This window comes from Rana temporaria, chromosome 3, assembly GCF_905171775.1.
Source record: "Rana temporaria chromosome 3, aRanTem1.1, whole genome shotgun sequence".
NCBI classification, from domain to species: Eukaryota; Metazoa; Chordata; class Amphibia; order Anura; family Ranidae; genus Rana; species Rana temporaria.
In genome coordinates this window covers 222,167,998-222,189,424 of record NC_053491.1, presented here as the reverse complement: position 1 = coordinate 222,189,424, position 21,427 = coordinate 222,167,998, and the positions used below count along the sequence as shown (strand labels likewise).

Genomic DNA, 21,427 nt, shown 5'->3' with positions numbered 1-21,427 from the left:
CCAATACTTGGCCAAGCTGAGTGTTTGAGATTGAGAGCAGTTAATATCAGGTGAATAGGGCTGGTTAGATTTTGCTTGAATGGCAGCTGATCACTAGATTACATCAATAGCTTTAGAGATTATGGAAGCCTGATGGGTTATAGCTTTTATAGTAATGCCTCAATTATTAAGCTCTGTATCTAATGACTTGATGTGCACTATATTATATTTAGGAGGGTGTCTATGGGAATGTTTGACCATTCTTCCAGAAGCACATTTGTGAGGTCAGGAGCTGATGTTGGATAAGAAGGCCTGGCTCACAGTCTCCGCAAAGGTGTTCTGTCGGGTTGAGGTCAGGACTCTGTGCAGGCCAGTCAAGTTCCTCCACCCCAAACTGTGCACTGGTCCAAATCATTTGGTGGAGGAGGGATTATGATGTGGGGTTGTTTTTCAGGACTGGGGCTTGGCCCAGTGAAGGGAACTCTTAAGGCGTCAGCATACCAAGACATTTTGAACAATTTCATGCTCCCAACTTTGTGGAAACAGTTTGGGGGTGGTCCCTTACTGTTCCAACATGGCTGTGCACCAGTGCTCAGAAAAGCCTGACAGTGACACTAACCTCTCACCACTCTATCCAAATATCCCCAAAAAAGTTTGACTTTAGTTACACTTTTATTCTTTTCTGTCAAATAAATATTAAGGCCTCATGCACACATGACGTAAAAAATGCAGCTTTTACAGGCAAACACACTACTATGTTAGCCTATGTGTCCTTGCACACATTGGCATTTACAGGTGTTTAGAGGAAGGAGGGTTTGGAGACAGAAAAAGAAACACACCACAGGCATTATCAGGAAAGGAGTGCTTGGGTGGAAAAAACACCAAAAGCACATAAACATGCCTTACCGCTAGTGCCTTCAGGCACATATACACGTTTGTGCATTAATGCATTCTAATGGCCAGAATAAATTTATATTATCTCCAATGAAATGCATTAACCCCAAACGTGTGAACGTGCATAAATGTGCATGCCAAATTCGTCTTTAGGTGCATTTTTTCAGCTGTGTTTTCCTCCCCTAAAATGAGGCCTAAATAGGGAGTGCTTATCAGTTCTGATGATAAGCTCCAACTGGCTCAGTACTGGTTTTATAATAGAAACTGAAGATAATTGGAGGTCATAGGCAACCTCACCAGTCATCATCAGGCAACAAGTGAATTGTTTTTCACATTATTAGAGAAAGCGGAAATTCCTTTAATTCTATTCAGTGCCTATGAATACACGTTGTTTAAACATTTTGTGTCAAATCTCTGAATGTGTGAACATGTACTGTATATTTCTTTAACTCTGATGTTGTTTTATGCAGAAACTATAGAAGTGCTATTTCCAGTAAACTATTTAAATAAACAATGATAACTTTTTTAAGTTATGTTTAAGTCTACAGAATGTTTGTTTGATTTATCAGATATACCCGATGCACCACTAGCTCCCGATGTAACTGAGGTTGGAGAGGACTGGTGTATTATGAAATGGGACCCACCATTATATGATGGTGGATGCCCTATTATGGGTAAGTGGATTTATAATCTCACCTGCATACATGTTGTCTTCATTCTGTCACATAAAATGCTACGCTATGGCAATTACTAAATTTATGCAGAATCAATGTTAAAATGTATTTCTGTAGCCACATCCTCTTAGTTTTTTTCTGTCTACTAGGAAAAGTGAATATATGGTGGTGAAGAGGGGGCATTTAAGTAAAACTGTTGCTTTGCCCATCATCAGCAAAGAATAATTGGGGGTCATATCATCACAGAGTGGTACTGTGGATATGATAAAGGATACACAGTGCCAAGTCCCGAAATAGTGGATGTTGAAAATAGGTTTGGCAGATGGACTTTATAGGCACAATATGGTTGAATATATACAAAATATGTTTTATTAAAAGGGATATACAATACAAGATAAAAAATATATAACATTAGTTATTCATAATGACAATAAAGCCTTAGAATAACAGTAACACACCACCTGAAGGAACCATAAATCAAAGACTGATTATAGTATACTAAAAACAGGGACACAAGGTCGCTTCCTATAGTAGAGTATACTAATGATACGGTTGTTTACATAGGGCAGTGTGTCGTATACTGCTTAATTCGACATGTTGCACGTGACAAACACTTCCTCAGGAGTTTTTATACAAATTAGTGAGGAGATAAAAGTGAAGCACAAACGGAGAAAGCAATCAGCAGTACAACCATGAATACAGTTGTCCTCAGGATGAATTCAGAGCTAAGGGAAAATAGACTCAAGAACAGGCTGCAGAAAATGGGGTCAAATATCCCCAATAAATGCGGGGCTAACCAACTGCCCAACAATCCGATTCTTGCAATTTAAAGTAAAATTCCCATTAGTCAGAGATGGCAAAAATCCATAAAATATTATGCCTCAAGAGATATCTGCTCTTAGACCATTACTTAAGTTCCTCTGTTTGGGGCTTAAATGATAGCAAGTGACAGGGTTAACATTTATGTGCCAAGTATTTCACAGGAATGATAATAAGTCCTTTCAGAGCCTCTAGGAGGAGTTGCTCTTTCCAAAATATGCATGCACTACCCCCACTTGTCTACTCTCGCTCTACACTGATCTCAATGATAGCACAGGTGATTGAGACCAGATCTATTTTCAGTTTACCAGCCTCATTTGGCCATTATAGGGGAGGTGGGAACTCAACAGGACTTAGGCACTTTTTCTGCAGAATAATGGATGGATGCTTTGGAGGTTATTTCTCTGAGCTTGATAAGGGCATACATTTCATGTCCTAGTTGTACAAAATTTGATAGGGAAAAGTAAACTTTTATTCATATGATGTGGAGATGTCCAAAATGCTTTGGAAAGCTATATTTAAAGTTATAAATGTGCTTCTTTCCTTTTCCCTTCTGTTCAATCCCAACATCCTGGGCATACTGCCTAAATGTATAGTTCCACATTATATTCAATCATCTAAAACTAGATTATTGTGTCTTGCCTGCAAATTATTAGCCCAAAAATAGATCTCCCATGTTCTGCCCGCATATGGCCACTGGAGAGCCTCAATCAACTCTCTCTTGGGAAGAGACAGCTCACTTATCATCACAGAGGTTGCCCACAAATTTTTTTAAGATTTGGGGAGCATGGTTAAGTTCCCCAGCAACGGCTTCCCTGGTATTATCCTAATCCAGCTCCTAATGTGGGGTTAACTAGGAGTGTTTTGGTTATCACTGAATCAGATGAAATTGAATCACACCATATAAATAAGTGATACAATGCTTTTTATTTCTCAGTATTTTATAAACAACTCTCAAAGCTTATAGGACGATATTTATGATCTGATTTTCTTCGTCAGTAACTCCTTTGAGGTTATGTGCTAAAGACATTGCATCTTTACCTCCTCCTTAGCAAACAGATACTGTATAATGTTTATGTTGCCCCTATATCATGCCTTGTTTTAAGGTCTGTAACATATCTCTTTGCAAAAGACCAACATTATAAGGTGTTGAAGATGGCTACTTTCACTTTTTGCTTTCTTTTTGTGTTGTATGTTACAGTGATACTAGTGCGAACATGCTAATTAGTACAATTGTGTATATTTTAATAAAACCTCTGCTATAAATTAAAAAATATAAGTGCACTTTAAACCAAGTGCACTTATCCTGTTTGCCCTTTTCCCCCCCCATCCCTAATGCCCCCGCTGCCGCCTCCGCCTTTCTGGGCTCTGCCCTCCGATCTCAGAGCCCAAGAGTGATGCAACCGGCTGCGATGGCTGCACAGCATAGAGAGAGCAGAACTGATGTTGTTCCTCCCTCTCTGTGATCCCAGAAACTGCAAGCCACGAGTATGCCGTCACTTCTGGTTCCGCCTCTCTGTTTACCTGGCCATTACCGGCCAGGGAAGCAGCCGATCAGACCAATCTGTGTCTGATCAGCTGCATTGGAGGCCAGAGGACAGATAGACTCCAGATCTCTCCATAAAGAGGACCCGTTAAGGCCCATGATGTCACGGAATGTTGTTCATCCCTGTGATAGCAATAAAATGAACCCCCCCCCCCCCAATAATGAAAAAAAAACATTTAAAGCACCCCGTCTCCCTGTGCTTACGTGCAAATGCAAATTCATACGTTACTCCCACACGCATGTGCAAACGGTGATCACACCACACATGTGAGGTATTGTCGTGAACGTCAGAGCAAGAGCAATAATTCTAGCACTAGACTTCCTGTGTATCTCTAAACTGTTAACCTGTAAAGGCATTTAAAGCGTAGCCTATGGACCCAATTTTATTTTTTACAAAAAAGTAGGTATCGTCTTTTAAATTTTACAAAAAAGTAGGTATTTTATTGTGTCTGTTTTTTCCAAACAAATTGCATTTAAAAAACAATACTGTGTGGCATAAAAAAATCTATAGGTCCTCTGCTAAATATATACATAAATAAATAAATAAATATATATACCGTATTTATCGGCGTATAACACGCACCGGCGTATAACGCGCACCCTAATTTTAAGAGGGAAGTTTCAGGAAAAAAACTTTCAACAGCCCCTTTTATATTCCAAAGCCCCCCCCTGCACATTACACAGATCTCATCACATTACACATATATACCAGCACATTACACATAGATACCAGCACATTACACATAGATACCAGCACATTACACATAGATATCAGCACATTGCATAGATCTCAGCACATTGCATAGATATCAGCACACTACGTAGCCCCCCTTCCCCCCCCCCCCATACACTACACAGCATTGTCTCCCTTGCACAGTACAGCTCATTTACATTACACAGCCCCCTTGCACTCCCAGGAGACTGCCAGCATACTGTAAAGTTTAAAAACAAAGCACTGCCAGTCCCTTCTACATACCGTAGCCTGTGTTCAAGCATGGATAGTTCCTCTCATTCATACTGTGTTCCCCGGCTGGTCACATGATCGCTCTCCTCTCATGTGACCGCTCTCCTCCTCCAATCTGAAGCTACACTCGGAGGGGGAGGAGGAGCAAGAAGAGGAGAGAAGGGACGAGCGATTCAGTACGCTCACGCTGGCGTCCCAGGACCAGGAGAGGTAGGATGGCCGGCACGACACCCCCGCCCAATCCCCGCTCCCCCCCATTGGTAAAAAAATGACATTGGCGTATAACGCGCACCCCCGATTTCCCCCTGATTTTAGGGGGGAAAAAGTGCGCGTTATACGCCGATAAATACGGTATATGGTAATTTTCTAACAAAAAAAATAAAAAGAGTTTACATGTAGGAGAGAAATGTCAAAATTGGCCCGGTTGGCAAGCAGTTAATAGAATATTTGCTGAAACCAGTCCCAAAACTTTCACCATAAGGGTGGCAATTAAAAACTAGTATTCACAAATTTTACTGTTTTCCATTTGTATTGTAGTCACAATGATGTATAAGAATATATATTTGTGTTTATGCTCATCTACAGGCTATTTTATTGAAAGAAAAAAGAAGCAGAGCTCCAGGTGGATGAGATTAAATTTTGACTTATGTAAGGATACCACTTTTGAACCCAAAAAAATGATTGAAGGTGTGGCTTATGAGGTCCGGGTTTTTGCTGTCAACTCAATAGGGATTTCTAAACCAAGCCTGCCCTCCAAACCTTTTGTCCCATTAGGTAAGTAAATGTTAGACTGCAACGATGAGCATAGTTTTTTGTCACTGGATTTGCAAATTTTAGAAGTATAATTATGTTTATAGCATAAATTAAGCATTTTAGGAATATTTTTACACAAATGATGATTTTACTGTGGTGCTTTGGTCCAGTTCTATTTAATGTACAACGTATATGTAAGTGATATAACTAAGACACCTTTCACACTGAAGCCGCTTTTTAGGTGTTTTAGCGCTAAAAAATAGTGCCTGTAAAGTGCCTAAAAAGCGCCTCTCAAGCCTCCCCAGTGTGAAAGCCTGAGTGCTTTCACACTGGGGCGGTGCACTTGCAGTACCAAAAAAAGGTCATGCAAGCAGCGTCTTTGGGGTGGGAGCGTTGTATACAGCGCTCCTAAACTGCCCCTGCCATTGAAATCAATGGGCAGCGGCGCTTTGTGGGCAGTTTTAACCCTTTCCTCCGCCGCTAGCGGGGTTAAAAGCACCCCGCTAGAGGCCAGAAAGCGCAGATAACGTGGCCCACGCCCCAGTGTGAAAGGGCTCTAAAGGGTTGTGGGTAAGGTATGTATTTTTACTGATAACACAAAGGTGTGCAATAGGGCTGATATCCCTGGAGGTGTCCGTAACATGAAACATGATTTGGCATTGCTGAAAAATTGGTCAAAGAAGTGGTAACTGCAGTTTGAATGTTTCTAAATGTAAAATAAGGAAAAGAATACCTTTATAGAGAACAATATTGAAGGTAGTGTTGGCCAGCACTACGGAGGAAAAAGATTTGGGAGTACCTTTTTCAGATAATTGCAAAATGAGCAAAAGGTGTGACCAGGTAGTGAGAAATGCGAATAGAATTGTAGGATGCATCACTAGAAGGGTCACCAGCAAGAAAAAGGAAATCCTGTCCTTTCTCAGACAAAAATAAATAAAATTAGAGCAGACTTGATGGACCACTTGGTATTTTCTCTGCTGTCACTTTTCTATGTTTCTATGCTTTACCTTATCAAATTTGCTCAATAATGCAGTTGTATGGTTTAATGTTTCATGTTACGGAGAATAAATGAGCACTGCAGTAGACCAGGCCATGATTAGGTTGCCCTTGCACAAACACTGTCAAAAGAACTTTGTTAGTGGAATCCCTGAAATAAGATCAATAAAAGTCATGTCAGCTATATACATGTAGGCAGTGGTGTATTTAGGATTTGTGCTTCCCTAGACCTAACTAAACTTGTGTACCCCCTAATTTATATATGACCCACCCCTTCCTGTCAAGGCCACACCCCTTTCTGTTTAAGACCCACCCTGAAATTTTCGAGTGGGGACACTAGTTCTCAATGCCTGGGTAGGGGGAATGGATTCCCTTAATTTGCATAGATTTCCTATAACTTCCTGTTTAGCTATGGGGCAGAAAGTGAAGGGAAATCTCTGCAATGGGATAGGGATGGTAAAAAAAAACAGGGCCTATAACCCTCCCTTAATCTATCCAAAATGAAAAAAAAGTGTTGCTACAGTTCTACTTCAAGCACAAATTTCTGATAATTTTATGGAGAGGACTAAGAAGATATAACCATGCCAATGGTACAGCAGAAAACATATAGCACAGTGAGGAAGGTTTGTGGTCCAGGATGATAGGACAGTCAAAATTAGAAACAGCTTGCATTACACCAACAGTGTAGCACAAGCCAGCAGGGACACTTTCCATGCTGCCCCCCTGCAAAGTGCTGCCCTAGGCCTGGGCCTTGTTGGCCTAGGCCAGGATACGGCATTGCATGTAGGTGAAAAATAATCAGCTGGCCAGAAGATATTTCAATTAGTGGATGTTCACCTAATGTTCACTTGCCTTCTAATGCTGATTCCTTTTATTTAATCAGATTGTTGATTAATTTGCTTCACTTTCGTCTAGCTGTCACAAGTGCACCAACCATGCTGACCGTAGATGGAGTAACTGATACCACAGTGACATTGAAATGGAGACCCCCTGACCACATTGGCGCTGCAGGGTTAGATGGTTATGTTCTTGAATACTGCTTTGAAGGAGGTAAACATTCAGAAATCCAGTCCCCTGCCTCTTCTTTTTCTCTAATCCTCTTTTGCTTAACAGTAATTAATTTAACAATAAACAGTAGAGTGCTGTCATGCCTTAATCATGTCATGATTCATAGTTTCAAACCTGGGTTTCAACTGTTTCTTTTTCTAGTGTTTAAGAATGAGTTGTGAATATAAACTTTCGGTACCCATCCAGACTAACATCTATGAGCGTGGCTGCTGCCTGTTAGATCCAAACAAGAATGTTGCAGCCTTGTCAATGCAGTAACATAATGATATGTATTGCTGGGTCTTTGTACATTGCTGCTGTGCATGAAGAAAATTCCGATTTGGATCTGGACTGGGAATGAAAAGAACTTTGATTTATAAAGCATTCAAAACCACATACTGTATATGATCTCATAATATTGTACCGACAACAAATCCAACTTACAGCTAAACATAGCACTTAAGAGATCATGTCTATTCACAGATATCAGACACACCTTCCCAAGGATGCCAGGCTGTGGGTCCAATCCTGGCAACAGAAGTAGCATGGACTATTAAAGTGACTTTGTAATCTCCCTAAATATGCTAAATCAAAGTCCCCCCTTCCCTTCAAAGATAGCATGCACCATAAGATGCCAAACTGTCCCTTAATGATCATTGTTGTGCGCATAGCAGAGCTACAGCCTGCAAAAGTGCCTATGCAAACAATGGGTTTCTCCGAATCAATATTTGCATAGATATGATATGTACCCACCTTCTAAATGTTAGAGCCGGCACTAGGTTTCCACAGACTATTACATGGGTAAAATGGTGTTGGTGATACACCTCCTCTCCCCACACTCTAAAAATGTGTGTATTTATTTAGGCTCCAATTGAAGTGATCTTTGGTGACCACAATCCAAGGAAGGAGCTTGCTATAGCAGCTTTGGGCACACTACAGGGTCACTTTAAATCTTTGTACTTGATGACACTGCAACTTATTACGTTGACCCATACATTTCTATGGATCTCTATGCATATTTACATTTTAAACAAGTATGCTTTAAAAAATATGTTTTTACTGAACAAGCACAATAAATCGTACTCTATGTATTTTTTACACATTGCTACTGATTTTAACAAAAGCCTGTGTAGAAACATTATTTTTTTTAACCCACATATAAATGTATGCATTGACCACACATAGAATACAACATCTTAATTGCATTTTATTAGTTGTGACTATTTACATAAACTTTATTTCCACTAGGAAACACTGTAAAGGTAAATGACTATTATACAAAAATAGCAAAAAAGTTGGAAGGAAACTCTGACAAGAATATACCGCTGGGACCACGCTAAAATCTAGCTCTGCACTATTCAGTTAGTATTGCCATATGGCTTCTACCACATACAGATTTAATTGTATTCTATTAAAATTATATATACTGTAGACTTCTTTCCTCACACATTACTTTTAAGTACAGCAAGAGGCCTTCACGTTTTATACTTTACTAAACAAAGCACGTGGAACTTCAGCATCAATATATCTGCACTGGTGTGAATGCCTGGATTAATGGTAGGGTAGATTAACATTGTTTTGTGTGTACAAACCAAGTAAAAACTAATGCACAGGTCAGATACAAATGCATCCCCAGCCCTGATTTGTCAAAACAGTATTTCTGAGGTTGGTGCATCTTCACCAGGAGGAAATGAGAAGCACGAAAAACCTGAATTTACAGATGTGGAGAAAGACATGTTAGTTGATTGTGTGTCTAAGAATGGCCCACACATCTGCGGTGCTTTGTCTGCTAAAACTACCAAAGCTGAGAAGAGTAAGATATGGGCAGACATCCAAGCCAAGGTTAATGCCACAGGGGGCAAGAACAGGTCTATTGCAGACTTAAAAAAACAATGGAATGCTCTCAAAAAGAAAACCAAGGATAAATTACAACAAAGTAAAAAAGATGTTATTGTGGAGAATGGAAATGTGCCTGAATCTGCATCAAATCTGACTAATTTGGAGAAACGTGTGGAAGCCATGTTGGAACTTCAGCAGTTGGAAGGAACACCTGGAGATGAAGAAGATATCCAAGAAGATGTTACAGGAGGTAAAACTTAATTTGAAACGTACAACCTTATTTAAGTTATATTGATATAAAGCAAGGTATAGTGAAATACAGAGAGGGTGCAACATCTGTCCTAGTGGTCCTCCCTATTTTTTTATCCACAATTCCAGCCCCATCCTTATCATACAATAGTAGTTTTTCTCTGCCCAACTTCTTTTCCCTCTTCATAGTGAAAGTCTTATAACTTAATTCAATCCTTGCAATCTTTAAAATGCTTTTACAGTTTCCTGCCATCCTTCTATAAAGATTTTCATACTGGTCAATAATTTATGTTTAATGAATTCTGGAGAGAATAGAGAAATCTTTTGAATTTCAGAAAATTGTCTATTTAAGAAAAATAATTAGCAACAAGTTGTTTCAATGTAGTCATTCATATAACCACTGATAAACCACCAGAAAGTCCAACTGAAGTCTCAGGTTTTCTTTTTATATAAAGTCCTAAACCATTGCATTATGACACTTAACTGACTTTGTAAATTCCTGGGTTATTGTCTCCTCACCGAACACAACACTTACTATGCCTATGAGTATTATACTCAAATTATTTGCTAATAATAATATTACTATTATATAGTATATAATGCATATTACACATATTGTTCTTCATTTTAATGAGCAAGTGGTAAGCTTTTGGTAAGCTCTAAGTTCTCCAAATGCACTTTCTTAAAGCTGTTGTGCTATATCCAAACAATCTGTGTAGGTACTGTCCCCTTCTAGCAGAGATGCACAATCTTTGCAAGGCATCAACTATAGCAAGCAGACAGTACTGAAATTTCATTGAAAACTTAGCGCCTATTCAAACCACAGAATGGTACACTACAAAGCACGCATTTTTGTGACTTTAGGTACATTGCATAGGAAGCCCACTTAGGTTCTGTACCATTTGTTTTAAAACAACAATAATAATTTAGCACTTTTCCATCTAAAGTTACTAAACTAAAAATGTAAAGTTGAAATTTTAGTGTTCTACAATTATTTTGTATGTGTATCATATGCAAATTATGTTTTCTTGGCCCCATAAGCATGTGTAAAATTCCATTTACCTGCGATTGCTCCATCTTCAGCAGGAGGAGCAGACAAGCCGAAATTTACAGATGAGGAATTGAACACTTTATTGGATAATATTGCCAAACTTGGGCCCCAACTCTTTGGAGCTCAAACCAACGTTGCAGATAAGGACAAAATGTGGGCAGATTTACAAAAGCACATAAATACTGTAGGGGGCAATAACAGGTCAATCGAGGAAATAAAGAAAGCATGGAAAAACCTCAAACGACAAACAAAGAAAAAGCTGGACCATAACAAAACCCAAAAAATTTTGGAAAGTAAAGGAGAAAAAGCCAATTTGCTTGAGTTGACATCCATTGAAAAGCGTGTGGAGGTTGTATTACAAATCAAAGAAATTGACTCTCAGGACTTCCAAGAGGAACTGGATGAAGGTAACAAAAATATTCTCAAATTATTATACTTGTGCTTCACCAGTCATAGTAGGAATGCCTTTAATTAAAACCAAATGTTCTAATTGCAAACAGTTCAAAAGCCTTTGCACAAATAACAAACTAAAGCAAGGAAAATGCTGATGTTGCTGATATAGCAGCCATTCTAAATGTTCCTTTTTATTTTCTAATCTGCACTGCAAAAAACAGAACTGAAAGATAAAATATGGCTGTTATGAGTATCACCTCCACTTCTCTTTGCAATAGATTGTAACCACATCCCCATTCCCTACAATGTTTGTCAAAGCTTCCCTTTTGGACCAGAGAAAATGCTAACTTTTCAGAATTATAATAAAACACAACTCCAATTTTGTTTTGGATTGCATTGGGAAAGATTAGAGCCTCTGTCAGATTTTTACTGCTGTGTGTGTTCCTTTTCCTGTCAGTTCAGGAAGTAATGTAACATTTCTCCAAGTGGAACACATACAAAAACAAACATATTTTAACTAGAGTGGAAGACCAGACCCTATGACATTATCTGTATTGTTGTGTGTGCCTTGTTGTCATGGTTGAAATGTGCCGATCCATTTCTTGTATGGGCATGCTAGGGGCAGAAAGTGAGGAAAAACCTGCCCAGTGGTACCATAAAGGGGAAAAAAACCTGACAGAAATTCCTCTCTCTTCCCCACTTTATCCAAAGCGAAAAACATTTTGGCTGGTACTAATGCTTCCTGCACAGTTAAGCAGCTGTTACAGGAATCTGTATACCCAGTGCTTACATCATGGACAATTTTTAAGTTTAGGTGGCAACTGGCAATTCAGCATTGCCAATACTGGTTTACTGGGTGTTTAAATTCCTGAAAAATTGCCTTTATTGTACTGTATGTCCTGATCCTTTTCCTACTGTGCACTTAGTAAAATGTGTTTTTGTAAAATTATTGTTCGTGTAATGCAATAACCCCATCACTTAAAATATCTGAGGAAAAATACAAAGAAGGTCAGAAGCATACATACTGCACATCAGTTGTTCGTGAATTTGACATTAGCCCACATCCAGAGATGTAAGCATAGTTCAACCATTCAGTCCTTCCTCAAGGGATAACACAGGGATTTTATTCGGGATTCGGCACTAGGCTAAATGAGTACTCTCTCTAATAGGAGCAAAATTTTCAAACCACGGCAGGATGGTCTCAGAGTCAGTAGGTTGCTGGCAGTAATGTTGGAAGCAGAACTTCTCCTTACTAATGATAACTCATCATATTGGCATTTTGTCAGAGATTGCTGGGGGAAGAAATTTAGTATTGTAGGTGGAGTTATACTTAAAGCAATATAAACATTTAAAAAAAAAATAAAAAAAATAAAGCAATATAAAACCCAAAAGCAAACATTTATTATATTGCAGCTTACAAATTTTTAGATGTGATGGCTGTGTTAGTTTGCCCTTTTAGACTTCCTTTCTTCTATTTTCATCTGGTAATCCAGCCAGGAAGTCTGTTGTGTTTCACAAGCTCAAGCTCTCTGCTGGAATGTATCAGTTTACAAGGATGAGACTTGACACTTAACACTGGAAGGTGTGATTAAAATGATAAGCTTGTATTTATTCATAATTACTTATGTAGCACTACCCTCGAAGGAGCTGCTGGTTTAGATTTGGGGTTTTGCACGTGACCTCTAAGTTCATTGTCCAGGGGAGGAAGTCTGTAGAAACTGCAATGTCCACACAAGATGTAAAACCTTCAACTGCAGGCTTTATTTTTGTTGCATAGAACTTGTGAAGGAAGTAGAGAGAATAGAGAGAAGTGGAAGGTTCAGGTACGCGGTACAGAATGCACAATAGTAATCAAAGTTCCAATATTCACCACTCACTCCTGAGTGGGTATTGCTCACCCGGATAGGCCCCTCTCACATGGCCTAGCAGCCGGAATGATGCACGGACAGTATAGAAACAGTCTCTGCCACAGACCATCTGAGAACACAGAATGGATATTCAGGAATCCTCTGCCACAGAATTGAAAGTCCCGAACTTCCTGCTTTACAGCCAAAGAGCCTTTAAGCCAATCCGGCGGACTGTAAGGTATTGTAGGTTACGGTGCATCCTTCAATAAGTTACCAGGCCTCTCCCAAAGTACCAGCCTTCTGCTCAGTCCTTTCCGGGACAGGTCCTCCCCTGGCTTCCTTCATTGAGTGGCTTCTTCCCGCAGGACAGACAGCACAGGATCACCTCTAAAGCGTAGGCGCAGCCAGGATAACTGGGCCTACTTGACAGGAACACAGCCTCAAACCAACGTGGTCCCGAGACTGAAATTGGCACACACCCACCTCGCGCCAGGAGGGTCACGAGGCGAAGGACCCCAAAAAAACAGCGTCTGCCCCTTAAGTATCCCCTCCCAGCATGCACAGCGGGGTCACCACTCCCACTGTACCGCTGCCGAGGAGGGATACCCAATACACCATGGTACACCTGCGTTCCAACATGGACCTGAAGTGGTAACGCCACCCACAGGCAACAAGGGAAAATACTACCAGGCAGTACCACAGCCCGAACAGAGGCAAATTTGTGTATAATTCAACAGGTCTGGGCCCAACTATTGGCCCAGACATCCCCTAAATTTGAAATAGCGCCCCCATCTTTGGGAGTAGAAAAAACTCTGCATTCAGAAGTAAAGTGCAAAAACAGCTGCCAACACTTAAAGATTTTGATACAAAATTCTATACAGACAATTCATAAAGAAGTTTAGTGCTCAAGAATAGATATGTGGGCAAAATTAAATAAAAACAATTGCTTTCGAATATAAGTGTAAAAAAAACGTCTAAAAAGGATAAGTACATCTAATGCCGCGTACACACGTTTTTCAACCCGATCATTAAAACGGCCTTGCCTAAACACGATCGTGAAAAAAAAATGCTCTTGCAAAGCGCAGTGACGTACAACACGTATGATGGTACTATAAAGGAAGTTCAATGCGGATGGCGCCACCCTTTAGGCTGCTTTTGCTGATTTTGTGTTAGTAAAAGACGATTTGCGCTTTTCAGTCCGTTACAGCGTGATGAATGTGCTTACTCCATTACGAATGCTAGTTTTACCAGAACGAGCGCTCCCATCTCATAACTTGCTCCTGAGCATGCACGTTTTTTTCACGTCGTTAAAGCCCACACACGACCATTTTTTACGACGTAAAAAACGACAACGTTAAAAACTGACGTGAAAAATTAGAGCATGTTCGAAATTTTTAATGCCCATTTTTTACATTGTGAAAAATGCTCTGTAGCCCACACAAGATAGTTTTTAATGACATAAGAAAAAAACGTCATTTTTTACAACACGAAAAATGGTCGTGTGTACGCGGCATCAGAGGAGGAAAACACTCCACGGAAGTAAAAAACCATGTGAAGAATTATATACATAAAGTCCATATACAGTATGTGATGAATCCATACAGAACAAAGTTCTATTTGATTCCAGCCGTTGAATAACATATCTTCCAAAGCAGCTTCTCTGCCAGCAAGCAAAGTGAAATAACCCTCCACCACACAAACATGCTCTAGTTGATGCACCTTTACGAGAATGTTTGACCCCCTTTAAGGGATGGCCAAACAGGCTTCAGGTATACTCCAAGTGGTAGGGAATCATCAAACCTGTTTGCTGGAACTGCTTATAAAGCGTGAGCTGGAGTCTGGCTTCAATTTGTTAGGCTTTTTGCACACTGGTGCTTTCCTAAATGTGTTTCTCTTAGCAGGAGAAAAGCTACTGCAAAAATGCTCCTAAGCCACATGTTTTCAAACACGCTTAGGTGCCTCAAGCGCTTGAGCAATTTATTTCTTAATTTCATTGGCTAGAATATTAATTATTCTGACCCCTGAAATGAAAAAACACTCAAGCGCTACGAGCGCCTAGCGTTAACACGCTTTTAAAACGTGTTTACTCCCGTTTAGGCGGGACAGAAATTTTTTTCTGCCTAAATGCTCCTCTCTTGAAAACTGATGCAACCACCACATCTAATGATGAGTATGCTGCAATATAGTACATTTTGGGTTTTAGGTTTAATACCACTTTTGAATGTATAGTACAGATTAATCATTCAGTCCTCCCTCGGGTGATAAGACAGGGATTTAATTCCTGGCTCTGCATTGGGCTATAAGAGTAATCTCTCTGGAGGAATCAGAATCTAAAGGGGGAAAGCATGATGCACTCAGAGTCAGGAGGTTGCATATAATAGTGTTTAAAGCAGAAATTATTTTCACAAATAATAACTCATCCATCAGCATTCCTTTTGAAGCGCTGGGGGAAGATCTTTTTTTAAAATTCAAGTGGAAGTGCTGTTATACTTTAAAGTGCAGGCACTTAAAGGCTAAGTTCACCTTTTTTTTTATTTTTAAATTCCAGCTTCCCTATGTACCAATATAGCATTAATGTACTTATTTAGCGAAAATAAAACAGCTTTCCATTAATTCTACACACACTTACCTCACTTTCTTTATAGCTGTTTAAAAACACTGCTCGATTACTTCTGCCTCACTTCCTGGACAGACTTTAGGTCATGACACAGGAAGGAGTTGATCAGCTGATGGTAGATGATACAGGGTGTGCGTTAATGAGATCAGCTGGTCAACTCCTTCCTGTGTCATGACCTGAAGTCTGTCCGGGAAATAAGGCAGAAGTAATGGAGCAGTGTTTTTGAATAGCTATAAAGAGAGTGAGGTAAGCCTGTGTAGAATTAATGGAAAGCTGTTTTATTTTTGCAAAATAAGTACATTAATGCTGTATTGGTACATAGGTGAGCTGGAATTTAGAAGAAAAAGTTAACTTAGCCTGTAAAACCACTCACCAATAATGTTTAGTTTACATACATAAACTTCATTACAGTTTAAATACATTTTTGAAGAAGCTACCTGCAACTCGTAATGTTAAAATAATCAGTTGCAGAATGATGATAAATATCAGTAGGAACATGTATTAAATCACAAAAGATAATATTGGCCAGCCTCTACTTCTTAGATGGAAACTACAGGTCAAAGATAGTCCACAGTTGGGAAATGCAGTTTTTGTGCAGTGAAAGGTAGTCTTTAAAGAAAGAACAGACAGGCTGTAAGCTACAGCCAACAATACTCATCAGACTCCAATGAGTTAAAATGGAAAAGAACAAGTTTTGATATAAATGGGATGTAAGGATTACTTAATGTATAAAAATGATCAGTCAGGGGCTATAAGAATTAAGGTACACATATAAGAATGCACTCCAGTGCTCTTATTACACATAGGATTTAATGGTCATAGAAACATTTACAATTTATCATATGATCTTTTAAACACTTTACACCACACTATGAAAATAAACCTTGGCCACATTTTGAACAGAAATTCACAGAATTTGAAGGTGTTTAGAATTTTGAGGGGCCAGGGAGTAGGCCCACAAAAGTGAATATCATTTGTGGTGATTAGGAGACTAACCATGTTTTTTTAATATAACAATTGTCAGCGAGACTGAGTTAAGGCTTTAAACACTTCTATACAAGGTTCTACATTAAGATTGAAAATCATCATCCTCACAATCACCAAGTAATCTAATATAATCCCCACTGGAGAGCTACCCTATCATTCCTGGCAAATAACAAATACAATGGCTTTCATTTGTTTCTATGTTGTAAAAAAGCCCACCATCTTCGTATGCTTTTGCTTGCTTTTTTTCTCTTTAAATATATATGTGATTTGTGAAGCATTTTAAATCCAATCATTGGCAAATAAAGGGAAATTTCATTGCTGGTAATTGTGAAATCCCAAAAGCGCAAAATTGTTGATCATGGATACTGGAGAACTTCACAGAGAAGAAAATGAATATAATGTGCATCGCTCTCCGTGGATAATACTACAAGAAATGTGGGCATAATTGTAAATTGCTGCCTTTTTCATCCTCTGGATATATCCAAACGACAGTCAAGATGGACAATGTGCTACAGAACAAGAACTATTTTATACTGGTAATATGAACCAAGATGTCAAGACTGTTCCTGAGATCATCACACACTTTACAATGTTCTCAATGTCCAAATAATTCCCCTTATTAAGTATTACTTTCAGATGCGAGTTCAAATAGACAAGAGTATACACTTGTATAGTACTTGGTCAAACCTAAAAAATATACAGTTCTTGTTATATAAAATGATGATACACCTCTAATCACATATCCCTTAACAAGTCTTCCATCTATATGACAAAATATTGATGATTTTCACAAAGGATGCAGATGGACCATATTATTTTAGCTTGATTAGAAGTGCTAGAAGCTAGGTCATGGCAGTCCAGTCAGATGTTTACAATGTAGGAATTGGTACTGTATAATCTTACTTGTCATGTGGATCATTGGCCAATATTCATTTCCATTCTACCTGATGAAATCCATTGTTTTTTGGGGGGTGGGGGAGGGGGGTGGGCATAAAATGTTTTATAAATACGAAAGTGTTTTCAGCATACACAACCAATTGATAGATAGCTGGAGAATTATAAATTCTAGAGAGAGTAAACATTCTACTCCTGGAAAGGGGGGGTATTCAAGACTGGATTATATACTAGTAGAACATAGATTATTAGAAATAATAAGTAAAACATCTAATAAAGCAATCACTTTATCTGATCATGCACCAGTGACAATGGAAATGGAGATTACAGAGGTACAGAATAAGACAAATATTTGGAGACTAAATCAGACACTAATACAAGATCAGGAGATAATTGAAAAAATAGAGAAAGAATTAGTACAATACTTTAAGATAAATAAGACTCAGGAGTTATCAGAGGCCACGGTATGGGAAGCCCATGAGGCATATAAAAGGGGTATCCTGATATCAATTGGGACTCAATAAAAGAAAAAGAGGCTGAATACAATTAAATAAATTAAATATTAAAATAACTATATGAACTAGAACAAAGGCATAAAAAAAAGAAAAGGAATAGATATACAATAGATGTACAACAATATGGATATAGAGCACTAAGGAAAAAGAAGTCGGTAAACTTTATAGAAAAATATAAAAAAAAGCTCAGGGGAACTGGTGTATCCTACACCAGAAATTGCAAGAGTATTCAAAAAGTTTTATAGTGCACTATACTCAGTAAGATCAACAGGGGAACAAGCAAAATAATTAGAAAATAAGGAAAAGTTACAAGCTTATTTAAAAGGCCAAATTACTAAATTGAATGAGGGAAATATGTTAGCTCTAAAGAAACCCATAACGCAAGAAGAAATCTTTACAGCACTAAAGTAGAAAACCACGAGTCCAGGGCAGGATGGATTCTCCATAATCTATTATAAAAAATTTAAGGACCAATTAGTTCCAAGATTATGTTCCTATTGGAATTCCATAGATGAAGGGATGAAAATGAGGAGAGAATCACGGTTGGACTATATAACAGTAATACCAAAAGAAGGAAAACATATACCGAATAATGTGCCAGTTATAGACCAATATCATTACTAAATGTAGGCACAAAACTGTATGCCAAAATATTAGCCACTAGATTGAAGAGATTAATGCTGGACTGGATACATACAGACCAGGTATGGTTCATACTGGGCACAGAAAAAAGAGTAAGAACATTGTTACTCATACAAAAATAAACAGAAATGGACCCCCAGCTCTATTCCTGTCAATAAATGCAGAAAAGGCATTTGACAGGGTGGACTGGGGATTCATGAAGGCTACAATAGAGGAGATAGGGATCGGCCCAAATGACTTGATGGATTAAAACACTATATCAATATCCAAAGGTAGAAGTAATGATCAATGGGACTCTATCTCAATCTTTTGAGTTATTTAATGGTACGAGACAGGGGTGTCCTCTTTCACCCCTTTTGCTTATATTGACATTTGAACCTTAATAGGCCACTATTAGAAATAGTGTAGATATAAAAGGAATGAAGGTAGGAAAAGAGGAACATAAGGTGGCGGCATATGTGGATGATATCTTGTTTTATGTCTCCTGCCTGTCAGGTCACCTGTGGCCAGGTGACAAGTGCACCCTGTTGGGGTCAGGGATGCACCACAGGGTAGTGAACCCTATAGCCGACTGCTGCTATCAGAGAGGAAGCGTGAACCCAAGATCCCCCAGGGCGAGGAATCTAAGACCCAGCTTTGTGTTCACCAGAGCCTCTAGTGGTGAGGATGGCCTTCGCCACAGCTGTATTTAGGTCACGACCCCTGGGATCCCCTAGGTCACGCTCCGCAGGAAGAGTGGGGAGGCAGCAAGCAGGACAAGCGATAGTGATGGGTAAGCCGAGGTCAGGGCAACAGGCAGACAAGGGTAACCGAGGGACAGGCAAAAGGTCAGGATCACAGGCAAACAGGAGAAGTCAGGGACGAGCCAAAAACGGTACATAGGAAGGTAATCGTAGCACACTGCAGACAGGAACTGAAGCTAACAACACGGTTGAACAGCACTGCAGACCTGTAGTGCAACAGTTAATATAGACTTCCTGGGATGGCCTGGGTGGGGCCCATACAGGAAGGAGAAGTTATAAAAAGGCAACCAGAACAGAGTCAGGCCTCTAATGAACAGATGGAAACAGGTAATGAACAGCGTTACCAAATATAATATATAATAATTTTTTAAAGATTATGAAGAACTATCAAACTGAAAAAATAACCCCTCAAAGTCTGAAATCCTAAATATTAATATGGATAAAAAAAATGAACAACCAATACAAGGTATAAAGTTAACAACATCTCCCAAGGATCTGTATCAAATGAATTACATACCGTTAATAAATAAGATTAAAGAGGAAACAAAATGAATATCCATGAGGCCACTTTCCTCGATAGGATGTATAAATATTATCAAGTTGGGAATCTTGGCAAAAGTTCTCTATAAATTTCAGATGCTCCCTATACACAAGCCACAGGTGTATTTTAGGACATTAAAAGAAGATATTTAAGTTCATATGGCAGCACAAAAAAACGAGAATACAATTTGAAGAACTAAGTAAAGCTAAAATACATGGAGAATTAGCTTAACCTGATTTGAAAGATATAATAATGCAGTTTAGTTATAACGATTTATAGATTGGACATTTAATTAACATGGGAAAAATTGGGATAAAATTGAAAACACATCAAGTAATACACAATTGAAAAAGGGAATATGGGTACCACAATAGTATTGTAATTTTTTTGAAGGACACAAGTGAATTAACAATGAACTTATTTAAGATATGGGATTTAATACAAAAACAAAGTAAATGGGAATATAATTCACTATGAGACACTATTTAGATATTATGAAAGAGACAGATATACACAATCCAAGAATTAAGACACAAAAAGGAGTTACTAGTGATAGATGAACTAAGATACCATCAGTTAAGCCATTTTATAAAGACACTGCCACACCCAATAAGATCAGGAGAAAGCTTATTATCATTTGAAAAATTGCTCAACTTACGGGAAGCACCAATGCACAGAATTTCCCAGATTTATAAGATTCTTACTCTAATGTCAAAACCATTGGTATCGCCTTTCTTGGATAGGTGGGAAGCAGAACTTGGTGCAACTTGGAGTGAGCATGAGAAAGAGAAATGTTGAAATTAGCAGACGGAACAGCAATAGATATAAATACGATAGAAACTAATTATAAATGTCTGTCAAGATGGTATATAGCACCTATCAAAGCACATAAATATCAAAAGGCGAAAACACAGCTTTGTTGGAGAGGGTGTGGGAAAAGAGGAACAATGCCACATATATGATTAAAGCGTTTAAAAATACAGAAATTTTGACAAGAAGTGATACAACAGATTCAAGAAATCAAGGGAGTACATATGCCTCAAAATCCAAAAACCTATTTATTACATAATACCAAACTTACAATAAAACAATATAAGAGAATGATAATACCACATCCAATAAATGCAGCAAAACACCTGATCCCATAACATTGGCAAGCATTGGAAAGCCCAACACTAGGGCCCCGTACACACGGTCGGACAAAACCGATGAAAATGGTCCGACGGACCGTTTTCATCGGTTCACCGCTGAAGTGGCCTGACGGCCTGATATGCGTACACACCAGCATGCGCGGGTTTTGAACCGATGCTTTTCTGTACTAACCATCGGTTTTGACTGATCGGGCAGCGGTCCATTGGTTCGGTTTTGAAGCATGTTTTAAAATTTTGGACCGAAGGAAAACAGACTGATGGGCTATACACACGGTCGGTTTGGACC

General features: G+C 38.8%; 1 protein-coding gene across 16 annotated transcripts in view; it reads left to right on the top strand.

The window, feature by feature from the left end:
• MYBPC1 (myosin binding protein C1) overlaps positions 1–21,427 on the top strand; it is a 168,326-nt gene that overhangs the window by 110,361 nt on the left and 36,538 nt on the right. For 13 of the 16 annotated variants that reach the window (XM_040344311.1, XM_040344310.1, XM_040344309.1 and 10 more), the window contains 5 exons: positions 1,443–1,547; positions 5,462–5,650; positions 7,541–7,675; positions 9,357–9,761; positions 10,844–11,218. In XM_040344311.1, the coding sequence (XP_040200245.1) occupies positions 1,443–1,547; positions 5,462–5,650; positions 7,541–7,675; positions 9,357–9,761; positions 10,844–11,218 (1,209 nt within the window). The remainder of the gene's footprint in view (positions 1–1,442; positions 1,548–5,461; positions 5,651–7,540; positions 7,676–9,356; positions 9,762–10,843; positions 11,219–21,427) is intronic. The other 3 variants (XM_040344300.1, XM_040344312.1, XM_040344313.1) reach the window with 3 other exon arrangements.